The following is a 12,838-nucleotide window of genomic DNA, read 5'->3' on the forward strand; positions in this document are numbered from 1 at the left end:
AAGCTGCATTTTCGGCAGCCATTACTCCAGCTTTCAGTGTCACTTCATCCTAATATTTGGTGCTGAAGTAATATTTCTTATTATCAATGTTGAAAACAGTTGTGCTGCTTAATATTTTTGTGGAAACTGTGATACATTTATTTCTGGATTGTTGTAACATTATAAATGTCTTTACTGTCACTTTTGTTGGATGGAATGAATCAGAGGAATGTTATCAATTTAATGCGTCCTTGCTGAATAAAAATATTAATTTCTTAAAAACAATAATACAAATTTACTAACCCCAGATGTTTAAATAATATTGTATATGTCCAAAATCCTCTTGAATCATCATCCTAACACATCAGATTGAGAATGAGATGTATAATGGATTGGTGGGCTACCTGTGGCGGTTCCTCTTGCTGTAGTCTTCATTTGACAGCGGGTCGAGGTCCGGCAGAGGAATGATGTAGCCGCTGTCAGAGCTGAGTCTCTGTTCATCAAAGCCGCTCTCGCGGTCCTTCATTTTGCCCTGGTTCTTGTAGAGCACACCCATGTACGCATCATCATTGTCAATGCACTGCACCCGAGTCACAGCGGGGTGATCGCTCTTCAGGAAGTCATGGTTCACGCGTTCGTAGCACTGCACACCAAGAGAAATATAAATACCATATAAAAAGTTATAAATAAATAATATTCAATAATATTCAATTAATATTTAATACAAAAAATAATATAATGAAAATATAAAAGTTCAGCTGAGTATTACAGCATGTGCCCTAACAATATAACAAACCAAAAATAGATAAAAGAGTTTATGAATAGGCTTTACGTGAAAAAGATTGTAGCTGTAAATGAAACGTTAATCTCAAATTAAGCTTGCAATTCACTGTTCTAAGGTAACACATTGTACTGAAGGAAATGAGGGAGAAATTGAATCATTTCTGGCAGTTGTAAATAGCACTTCAACACCACCATAAACACTGCTCAACCCGAAGTTCTGCCCCATTTCTGCAAGCGTTCTGTGGTAACTTGAGGGCTTACTGGCCCATTTGTGAACCGCATTTCCCACCACACCCCTGCCCAAGGTGCTATAACAGGAGCTAGTTATTCCCTGGGCCATGTGACTCTGGGAAGCAGAGTTTTGAAGTACCACGTGTGGTGTCTGTTTAATAGAGCAATTATGGCTAGCTGGCGGACGCTAACTGTATGCTCCTGGTCACTAGCACTGCGGGGTTTTGCCTTGCTGGGGCGTTAGCCAGCTGGAGCGCTGCTGTGCTAATCTCTGTTAGCAGTCTGGTTGTGTTGGCAATACACATCGCCGAGGCCTCAAAGCCCAGATTGACACTGCATTTAAGCTACAGGAAGTGGGAAGCCATTTCCACCATACTTTTATCTGGGCCATTTATTAGGGAATGGCGGGATATTTTATTATAGTTTAGAAAATGTTTCATTTTCTATTATAGTTTTCAATTTCAGTTTAGGTGAATATAAGTAGCATTTATTTCATTTGGCTCAATTGACTATTCTAAATGTAAATTTCATTTCAGTATAGTTTTATCTATTTAAGATGTATTTGTCCCTACATTTTTTAAAATAAATATCAGTCAGTCAGATCCTGTCTACCCTGGAAGGAAATAATTACTATAATTTATCAGATTTTTTTTTTAATTAGTTTTTGTCCACACTGTAGTGAAGATTTATAGGTTCAGAGTTTTTTATATTTTGTGCCATTTGTATTTTTTTTCATAAGTTTTTAAAATTTATTTAGAGAATATTTTTTTATAAAAGAAATTATATTAAAATACTTTTTATTTATGTTATAATTATAGTACAAATATTTTAGTAAGAGACATGTAAATAGTTTAAATAAATGATTGAAATTTTATTAATTATTGTGGTGGTGTCTATTTAAGATTTATTCACCCCTAAACATCTCATACAGAAAGCTATGGTTGTTTTTTTGTATATATCAATCAGACACCCCCTTCCTGTGGTGGTCCTTTTTGCCAAAATAAATGAATTAGATGTTTTTGTGGAACAAATTAATTACTACATCAGATTTTTTAAACGTAGTTTTTGTAAAAATTGTAGTGCACATTTGACAATTTCATACCTTTTTTTTTTTTCCAAATCATTGATTATAAAAACATTTTATATAAAATAAAAATACATTAAAATACTTTTATTATGCTATAATTATAGCACAAACATTTTTATATAGCACAGAGAAATTTAAATAGCTTTAGTAAATAATTGTATTTATATATATATATTCTCCTGAAAAATAATTTCATCCCAAATAAAACTGAAACCATTTGAGAGTGATAAACATAGAAAGAAAGAACAGAGAAACTTGAAATCGTGTGTTCATGTTGCAGGCTTACCCTCTTATATTCAGAGGGCAGCAGAGAGGCCACCGTATCACTCAGGCTGTGGAAAGATGGTCTCTTCTCTGGTTCACTGTTCCAACACTTCATCATAAGCTCATAGCTGCACATAGACAAACAATAACACACTGATTAGACATCTGCACCAATTAAAGCTAAGCACAGCAACACAGTCACGCATACTTTGAGATGGAACGTACACATCACTGGAAGTGTGCTCGGGTTTCGCCATTCGGTATCCACTCTTGATCTTGTTGTAGAAGTTGGAATCCACAACCATACCTGGATAAGGAGTCCCTCCTACAGAAACAACAGAAACATATGGTATTTTTGGTAACTAAAACATGGAATAAATATGTGTTGGAAACGTTGGAGATAACTTCTAAACAAATCGATGGTGACAAGAAACATACCAAGAGAGAAGATCTCCCATAATAAGATGCCATAAGACCAGACGTCACTAAGTGTAGTGTACAAGTTATCAAAGATACTCTCAGGGGCCATCCATTTTACTGGAAGGAAAGTCTGTGTGTGAGAGAGAGAGAAAAAAAGTAGAAGTATTAGAGGACGATAATTCCAGCTCTTCTTTCCAAAGAAGGTCATGTTAAAACACTGAAAATATCCATAATCTAAGACGAATAATCAAGAACACCGCATTAGGACTAAGACAAGCACTCACACTTCCTTTGGAGACGTAGTTGTTATCGTGCATGATGTCTCTGGCCAGTCCAAAGTCACAGATCTTCACTATCTTGCCTTGAGACAGCAGGACATTACGTGCAGCCAAGTCTCTGTGTACACACTGTGAGAAATAGAGAGAAAAAGACACAGAGAGAACTAAACGAGTGAGCATGTGTTACAGAGGCATTCAGTTCAGTTTTAGTGGGCTGTATTACATAGAAAGATTATTTATTTGAGATATCTCTGGATATCTGAAGTGGTAAAACATATTTATTTATCTTTTCTATGTGTCTCCTCCCCATGTAGTCTAACCCAGTCTTTTCAAGCCTTTTTTTGTTGTTGTCATGTACCCTTATAACTAGGGCTGCACAATTAATTGAATTTCTAATCGTAATTACAATTATGGATGCCACAATTACGTAATCGTTCAAAGCGGCAATTAATCGTTCAAAGTCCACTTATGTTATTCTGCACGCTTAAGATATGTTTTAGTATAACATTATAATACCATTCATATTTTTAAACCCCAACAAAAAACTCAAATACTCCATAATCAATGCATTATCAAAACAAATGTTCATTTTAAATCTTTATACTGTACATCATGTATATCACTTTGTATTATCATTAATATTAAGACATTTTAAACCACTTAGTAAACCAAGTATCTACGCAAATATTAAAAAATGGCACACATAATACATGTTTCTTTTATTTCTTTTCTCTTCTTTTTTTTAATTACAAGAAGTTTAATAAATCTGTTAAAAAATTTAATATTATTTTATTATTGACCTTGTAGAATCTGCTTAAGTACACCCTGGTTGGGAATCACAGCCTTTCCTCAGCTCAATCCCACCCTTGATTTTCTTCAAGGGTGGTCTGGAAGTCCACTTTTGTAAGATGAGATTTAGTAAACCCCCTGTTACCAAATTTTAAACACAAGATGTCTAATTAATACTTACTATAACATAACATGAAACGATAACATAATTTCCAATGCTTGGCCTCTGTCCTGAGAGGCTTTATTTTACCAAGGAGGTTATGCAAACCCTCAATCCCATGAATTTTAACCATATAGCCACAGCGCATACAGGCAACCATTTTCTCAAATATAGTAACCTGACTTTCAGAATCACTTTAATGTTATGTCTCAGTGTTATGTCTAAACTGCAGAACTGTATGTATAAGTGAGATCAAAAGTGGTTTATGCAAATATTTATAGACAAAACCAACAGAGGCAGTTTTCCTGCACAAACAGGATTTAACTTACGTTCTTAGAGGCCAAGAACTCCATCCCTCGAGCCACCTGATAGGTGAAACTGAGGAGGTCCACTGCCGTCAGGCCTTCATTGGTGTCATCTGAGAGAAGGTTCTCAAGTTCACTCTCTGTTGTTCACACAAAAACATTCTGAATTAGCACTGAATGCTGAAAATGATCTTGTGTGTGTGTGTGTGTGTAAAGTCTGAGGAATGGCAGGCAGATGTATGCATTAAGACGTTTGTGCTACAATTACCCTCTGTAATTGTAGGGTGCACAGACTGCAGTGACATGGGTGGACCTCTGCTATCACTAGCTAGACATCAGTGTGTGTGTGTGTGTGTGTGTGTCCTATAACCACCAGCCAAGCCAAACCAGACTACAGCATGCCAAACCGACCTGAGTATGTGCAGCAAGTGAGGGACAGACCGAAAAATAAAGTGCCGAAGGGAAAAAAATCAGGAGGATAAAGAATGAGAAAACAGGAAAAGGAATGAGGTGGAGATGTGATTTAAGGATAGTTCACCCCAAAATAAAAAATTCTGTCATCATTTCCTTACCTTAATTTCATTCCAAACCCATTTGACTTTTCTTTTTCCATTAACCATGAGGAGAAAATTGTTTTTCATGCTCTTTTCAGTGCAATTATAATGAACTAGAGCTTTTGAATTTCAAATCTTGGCATTCTTTCCTCTGCTTGACAAGAGTTCATGATTTGTGAATGAATCAGTCTTTAGAATCGGACCTTTTCAATGAATCACTTGATTGAACTAATCCTGTAAAATCGGTTCCTCGTACAAAGCTGTCGAATGGCTTGCAATACAGAACACAAGCCAGTCTTAATTATACTTTTATGGTGCTTTTGCATTCATTTTTAAGGCTTGAAAGCTTCAGTGCGTCATTGTAACTGGAAGGAAAAGAGCAACCAGCACATTCTTCGAAATATCTGCTTTTGTGTTCCACAGAAGAATGAAAGTCATGCCTGTTTGTAACGACATGAGGATGAGTAAATGATGACTGAATTGTCATTTTTGGGCAATTATCTATTTAAGAGAGTTCTCTCACCGTTGAACTGTCTGTGAGAGGGAGGATGGTCATAGTCTGATCTCTGGATGGGGGAGTATTTTGAGGCTTCACTCATTTCCAGCATGGGGACGTACTGCATGGTGTCTGCCTGTTTCATGTCCATATAATCACCTTTCCCCTCAAAAGATAGGATGACGTAGCTGCACACACATAAATACAGAAATAGTAAGTCAGGGGAGAAATGAATGCTGTGTAAGGTCACTCTAGCCAAATGAAAACACTCACACTATCTAAATGAAAATGATTTAATGATTCATCATTCATGCTAATGAATCATTAAATCATTTTAGAGTAGGTCATCAGAAAGATCTGATGTGAAAGTGAAAGTAAAGAGATTAGATCACCAGTCATCTTAATGTGGCTTACTACATAGTAACCACCTGAGTATTCTCTGAAAAGTGGCAAAAGTTTGTTTTGTTTTATAACCTAGCCAGCAACTTAATTATGCTGCTTCCTAAGATACACTATATTGCCAAAAGTATTGGGACACCCCTTCTAATGAACATGTTTGACTACTTTAGTCATTTCCATGAGAACAAATCTTAATGTTTAAGCATATAATGATATTCTAGGGAACTGTGTGCTTCTAATTTTATAGCAACAGTTTGAACATGACCCTTTTCTATTCTAACATGACAGTGCATCTCTGTATAAGGCAAGGTTCAAAAAGAAATGATTGATTCAGTCAGTGTGGAAGAACATTGGTGCTTTGTTCTGTTCTAAAGAAGGGAGTGTCCCAATACATTTGGCAATATAGTGTATGTCATTTTGGCCAAATTTTAAGGAAGCTCTGCATATATCCTTCTTATAGCAGTGTTGTTATTGGTAACTAATACTAAAAATATTAGAAGTGTTATAGTTAACTGAAGTAAAGATAGCTGCCTTTATGAAAAGGCAACCTTTGTAGGAAGCTCACTCTCTACCTCTTTACTTGTCTGTTGTCTCTCTCCTCTCATAAATGACTTCACTTACCCAATTAGACTGAAATCCTGACAATATTAATCTTAAATCAGATTAAAGAGCAAGATAAAAATTTCCTAACAACATATTTGGACCTAAAATGCCATTTTTATGTTTGATTTTTATGATTCACTCATTTTAATGAATTCAGATTTTTTTGTGTGTGGGTGTGTGTGTTGGCTGACCTCCTGCTACTCTCATCGGCTGGGTTGATGCCAAAGATGTCTAGCTCTTTCTTGCCCTTTTCTGTGCGGCGGCTGAGAAACCCATCTCTGTTCTTATGCAGGTAATTCACCAGGTCTCCATAGAAACAATACTCTGTGATAATGTAGATTGGTCCTGAGGGACAAAAAGAGAAAGAGTGAGAGCAGTGTTAATAAAACTGGTCTAATCTTATCAGAGACTTGTAAAATGTCTAAAAGCAGGAGGTTAAAGTTCTACATTGCACTTAACTCTGCCTGTTAAAACGCCACACTATAAACACCCACGAACCAAGAAGACACCACCCTAGAGACCAAGTGTTTGTGTTTGCTATCTGTGTGTTTGTGCATTTTCACCTGACTTGGTGCACGCTCCCAGAAGGTTGACAATGTTTAGGTGAGGGCCCAGGTGGGTCATAATTTTCAGCTCTGACATCAAAGCCTGTTTCTCACTGGAGCGTGCTGTCGCTGAGAAAGCAATCATATTAACCACTTAAATACACTCTTAAAAAATAAAGCTTCCATTAGGGGGTTTTCAAATGGATGCCAAAGAAGAACCATTTTGGGTTCCTCAAATAACTTTTCAGTGAGCGGTTCTTAAAAAACCATTATATTATTAGTGTGAAAAACATTTGAACAATCAAAAGAACCTCAGCTACCATGCATTTTATACATGCAACTACTAGTTAAACTTCAGTTAACTCACGTTTAAGCATTTTCACTGCCACTTTCATCACAGGTTGAGAACGACTGAGTCCATAAGCAGTGCCTTCCACCACTTTCCCAAATGCTCCTGAGCCCAGGACACGACCTGCAACACACACACACACACACATAGCCACAAACTTTAACTCATTTGCATAGCCAGAGGATGCCACTGAAATATTACCTAGTCTAAAAAAGCATGTAAACTCAAATCGCTTCCTGTAACTTTCAGTATTACCACAGTGGTTTCCTGTTAGTAAAAGATCATTTTGCATGTTTGAGTCAAAAACCTCAATCAATCTGTACAGTCACCACACAAAGCTCCTAAATAAGATCTGCGTAGTAGATTGTGATGATGTCATATTAGGACGGGCTAACAAGATGACCACAATCCCATCAAGTACATAACCACAACAAAGTGAACCACACTGAATCCACAGGACAGGACCATGGTCGACTGATTCACTATAAATGTGACTCACCCAGTACAAGTGAATCCCGAGGGAACTCCCAGCGGGAGTCATATGGAAGCTGCATGGGGTCGACATAGATGTACTCGTGACCGTCCGGACTGACCGATTCAATCACGCGCCATCTGATCTCATAACGTGGTTTCTGTAAAGAGGTGTACAAGGAGAGAGTAATTCTCATGTGGTTAGTAACAGAGCTTTCGGATACTGGAGGAAGGTCAGGCTGTTCCACACTCAGGCTGAGAGGGGAGAAGTGTCATTCACTCACAAGCAATATGACAAGATGTTCAATTGACAGTCTCATTTCAGCCCTCACAGATGCTAACATGACTGTGCTGATGCATCATGCTATTCATGCCTCAAATGTGTATGAGTGACCACAAGGCTGAATGTGAAAGAGTGAATTTGGTGATTTGTGATTTGTGTGCGAGTAAGTGAACGACTGAGTAGTAAAGAGAGTGGGTGAGTAAGTGAGTTAGTGGTTGAGTGAGTGAGTGAATGACTAAATTGGTGAGTAACTGAGTGAATAAGTGAATGAATGAATGAATGAATGAATGAAGTGACTGAGTGAAAGGGTGAATAAGTCAATGAGTAAATCTGACACTTTGCAAAAGTTTGGTAAGGTTTGTAATGTTTTTAAAACAAGTCTTATGCTCACCAATGCTGTATTTATTTGATCAAAAATACTGTAAAAACAGTATCTAAGATAACTGCTTTCTTATTTAATATATTTCAAAATTGAAATTATTTCTGTGATAGCAAAGCTGAATTTTCAGCAGCCATTTCTCCAGTCTTCAGTGTCACATGATCCCTCAGAAATCATTTGGTGCTCAAGAAACATTTCTTATTATTATCAATGCTGAAAACAGTTGTGCCGCTTCATAATTTTTTGGAAAACCATATTTTTGTAAAAAGAACATTTGAAAGAACAGAATTTATTTGGAAAAGAAATTCTGTCACATTATAAATGTCTTAACTGTCGCTTTTGATCAATTTAATGAGTTTTTATTCCTTGTTGAATAAAAGTATTCAGTTATTAGAAAGATCTTACTGATAAGTATGGATAAATGAACAAGCGTTTAAATGGGTGCGCAAGTTAGTGAGTAAATGTGAGGGAGTAAATGGGTGTGGAAATGATTGAATCGGTGAGTTAACGAGTAAATGCCAGTGAGTGAATGAGTGATTGAGTCAATGAGTTAGTATGAATAAATGAGTAAATGGGCAAGAGAATGAGTAAATTGCTAAATAAATGAGTGAGTGCATGAGTCAATGTAAATAAGTGAGTGAATGAGAGTAACTGAGTCAATGCATATGAGTGAGTGAGTGAGTGGATGAATGAGTGAGTGAGTACCTGTTTCCAGATAATGACCAGCACAATGAGTGAGATGATGACAATGACCAGCAGCACCAGAACAGCAGCAGCCACAGTGAGCTCCGAGCGCGGACCTGAACACACCAGCAGCAGCAGCAATGAGGAAGAGGAGGGTGGAGATATGGAAAGATATGGTACAAAACTAAACTCTGACAACTGCCAAAACAAAACTTTTCTTAATGAGCTACAGCTTAACTTACATACCTAATAATGTCATCATAATAGTATAAATAATTTGAACTGCATCACTCTCGAATGCTGTATTAATCAAGGTGCCCAGTGTGAGCAATTTATTTAAACGGTAACTTAGTGAAGCAAAACCCCTGCCAACAGAAACTAGTGTAAACACATATGGATTTGTTTCTAAAGACCATGGACGGTCCACCTGAGGAATCTATCACAGGAAAAAGACGTGGGGAGCCTGACAAGACAGGCATGGTTTACAAAATGAGGCTAACAGATGTAAAGACTACTAAAGTAGCGTTTGCTGAATTTAAAGAACCATGATGAACAGATAATCACACACAAACACATAAATACAGAGATGTTTCCTTACAATGACTGAAACCTCAACAAACAAAACCTAGCCTCCGTGCAGATCTACTGCCAGCAATTCACCCCTAAATAAACTGTACACCTGTGATTCAAATTAGTTGCAAATCAGCTTGAAACTTTGTTTACTTTGTCTACCCAAGACAAACAGTGACACTAAAGAGATTCACAGCACTTCAAATCAATGGGCTGCTCAATAAAATCAACTCCTAAAATTAAAAAATAAATCTCTACTGAGACAAACACAGGCCTCTTACCATTTGACACGAGTTTAATCTCTCGTGAAACAGCGCCCATGTCATTCCTGGCCAGACAGCGTACAGCAATTGTGCTCTCAAGATGGTGGAAGATGATGTGACTCTCAATGTTGTTGTCCACATCCATTTGCAGTTCCACTGTGATGTCCGTAGAGTTGATCGGAAGTGGCATCCACTGGGAGGAATCGTTGGCACAGCTGGTGGAAGAAGGAAAAGTGAGCTCAGCATGATGTCATTATGGTGACTTGACTTTAATCTCTAGGTATGAGACAGTGTCATCTACTTTGGACTGCTTTTATAGAAGGAAAGGGTGAAAAATGAGGACTGAATAAAGGAAGACAGAAATATAGAGACAATACCTGTAGGGTAGCAGAATGAAACAAAAAAAGAAGAATGCTTACTGTTTAATGTTTTTACAGATATACAAGTCCACATCAGGGGCGGGGGAGCCACCAGCAGTACACACCACTTCCTGACCTCCAGCAGAGCCGTGGTGGATATCCATCAGGTCCACAATCACAGGGGGAACTGTAAGAAGAGAAACAATTTTACTTTCTCGCCAAGCTTTTTCACTGGCCCTACCAAATTTTTTCTTCAGCAAGGATGCATTACATTGATCTAAAGTGACAGTAAAGATATTGAGAATGTTACAAAATATATATATATTTAAAAAATAAATGCTCTAATCTTTTGAACTTTCTATTCATCAAAGAATCCTGGAAAAATGCATCATAGCTCACACAAAAATATTACGCAGTTTTCAACACAGAAGCATTAGAAACATTTCTTGAGCATATTCGAATAATTTCTGAAGGATCATGTGACACTGAAGACCGGAGTAATGGACGCTGAACATTCAGCTTTTGCCTTCACAGTAATAAATTGCATTTTAAAATAAATTTAATTATAAAATACTTAAAAAAAAAAATTGTAATAATATTTCACAGTGGTTCACTATATTTTGATGAAATAAATGCAGTTTCTTTCATCTTTGAAATCATTTTACTGAACCAAAACTTTTTTGACCAGAAGTTTATTTTATAGCCCATGCATCAGAAAGATACTTCCTAAATATCTGAAATATAAATATTTTTTTATATTTTTCATGAATGTTTTATTTACAAAAAAATATAATATGCCACAAATAATTTATTATTTTTTTCATTTGAAACAATATAGTGCAACACAAACAAATATAATGTAAAATTGAGGCTATGACTTCATACGCACAGTTTTGTTACAAAATGATGCAAAACATTGGTTTGTTTGATAACAGAAGTTATAATTGAATATCTTATGTATCTTAGAGCCTTTATTTTTGAGCCTTTAATTGAGTTTGATGCCAAAAAAATTCTTGATATTATCAGTCAATTTTTTTTACATAGTTAAGTACTGAAAACTACCATTTTGACACAGTACACTTTAACTTGGTATAATTACTTTCAGTATTTTCCACACTGCTGGTTAGGACAAATACAGTACATAAGAAAACCAACACTTATACTGTAAGCACATGTAGCTACACATTGCTTGACAAAGATCCTCCAGTTGACAACAAGAAAAACCTAAACAAATGTATGTAAAGAGTGGTTAAGAAAGATATAGAGGTGCACAGAGATAAACAAACATGAAGCAGAGGCAAAAGCAAACACATGCAAATGTAGGTAAATAAAGGTGTGACAAAAACAACCTGCAGCTACAGAAAAAAGAAAAGGTCCCACCTTTAACCTGAAGGTAGAAACTGTTGCTGGCAGTCTGGCTGCCTGTTTCTGCCCTGATGGTATAATTCCCACTGTCCTCTGCTTTAGCCCTGATCAGGGTCAACACGCCTTGGTAACTGAACAAACAACACAACAGCTTTAAGGCAACACTTTTAAAAGAGATACTGATGTGATAATTTTTTTTTCTCTTTAAGCACAAATATAAAATGTGATATTTGAAAAAGTTTTTTTCAGAGTTTTTTTAGTCACCTGGTCTCATCGATTTTTAGGAGGTTGGTGGTGATCTCTGCAGCAACATCTCCCAGGACCGATTCATCCTTTAACCATGTGACTTTGGGGGCAGGGAAAGACTGTATGTCCACCCTGAACTCTCGCACCTCGTCCAGCCTAGTAGTCTCCACTGGACCAATCACTGGATTTATGTGCACAAACTCATGACCTGCACACAAAAACCAAAAGGGCAGATTAGGACTGCAACTGAATCACTGTGAGAATGTAATCATGTGTGCATTGAAAATCATGTGTATCTGTGTGAGTGTATGTGATCACTGTACCATAGACTGTAATAGTGAGCTGTTTGGTTTGGCTCTCATTGCTCTTAACATCAGTGATGGAGCAAGCATAGACGCCGCTGTCTTTTGGTGAGGCATTAGTCACTGTCAGAGTATAATGGATCTCAAGATCTCGCTTATTCTCCTTTACTGTCTTTACTCCTCGACCCGCCTAAGAGAGAACGACAGAGTGAGAATATAAATATATTTAAAATATATTTATTTTGAATTCGTTTAATATTGAATTTGAGGGAATGTGATGTAAATGTGTTCTTTTTTATTCTGTTTCTGTCTCACCAGTTTCCCAGGGTATTTCCAGTGGTCCTCCAGTATCTCACTGTTTCTGGCTATACAGTCAACAGTGATGGTCTCACCCACCAGCAGAGCTTTCTTCTCTGCTCGCAGCTCGACTTGCACATCAGACCCTCCTGAGAGACAATATAATGAATGCATGTTAAGGTGGTTTAATGCATGGCAGGGAATTATTCAAATTCATTCTTTCACAAAATACAGTGAGAAACAATACATCTGTAACATGTCCCTACAAGACTAACACATCACACACATTACAGTAGGCATATGAAATAACAACACAACAATAAAATACATAATATATAATAATTACAGTAATATATATATATATATATATATATATA

The 12,838-nt window shown here is 36.8% G+C and overlaps 1 protein-coding gene across 1 annotated transcript in view; it reads right to left on the reverse strand.

Moving 5' to 3' along the window:
- Positions 1–379: 379 nt before the first annotated feature.
- Positions 380–12,838, reverse strand: part of LOC107755213 (platelet-derived growth factor receptor alpha-like) — a 20,901-nt gene continuing 8,442 nt past the window's right edge. Inside the window, exons 11-28 of the mRNA XM_016571932.1 lie at positions 12,480–12,610; positions 12,186–12,354; positions 11,881–12,070; positions 11,632–11,747; positions 10,312–10,438; positions 9,911–10,107; positions 9,081–9,175; positions 7,742–7,874; positions 7,261–7,365; positions 6,912–7,022; positions 6,540–6,693; positions 5,374–5,534; positions 4,321–4,436; positions 3,049–3,171; positions 2,783–2,894; positions 2,570–2,669; positions 2,367–2,472; positions 380–622 (exon numbers count right to left, since the gene is read on the reverse strand). Coding sequence (XP_016427418.1) covers positions 380–622; positions 2,367–2,472; positions 2,570–2,669; positions 2,783–2,894; positions 3,049–3,171; positions 4,321–4,436; positions 5,374–5,534; positions 6,540–6,693; positions 6,912–7,022; positions 7,261–7,365; positions 7,742–7,874; positions 9,081–9,175; positions 9,911–10,107; positions 10,312–10,438; positions 11,632–11,747; positions 11,881–12,070; positions 12,186–12,354; positions 12,480–12,610 — 2,489 coding nt within the window. The remainder of the gene's footprint in view (positions 623–2,366; positions 2,473–2,569; positions 2,670–2,782; positions 2,895–3,048; positions 3,172–4,320; positions 4,437–5,373; positions 5,535–6,539; positions 6,694–6,911; positions 7,023–7,260; positions 7,366–7,741; positions 7,875–9,080; positions 9,176–9,910; positions 10,108–10,311; positions 10,439–11,631; positions 11,748–11,880; positions 12,071–12,185; positions 12,355–12,479; positions 12,611–12,838) is intronic.

This window comes from Sinocyclocheilus rhinocerous, unplaced genomic scaffold (genome assembly GCF_001515625.1).
Source record: "Sinocyclocheilus rhinocerous isolate Xijiao unplaced genomic scaffold, SAMN03320098_v1.1 scaffold562, whole genome shotgun sequence".
NCBI classification, from domain to species: Eukaryota; Metazoa; Chordata; class Actinopteri; order Cypriniformes; family Cyprinidae; genus Sinocyclocheilus; species Sinocyclocheilus rhinocerous.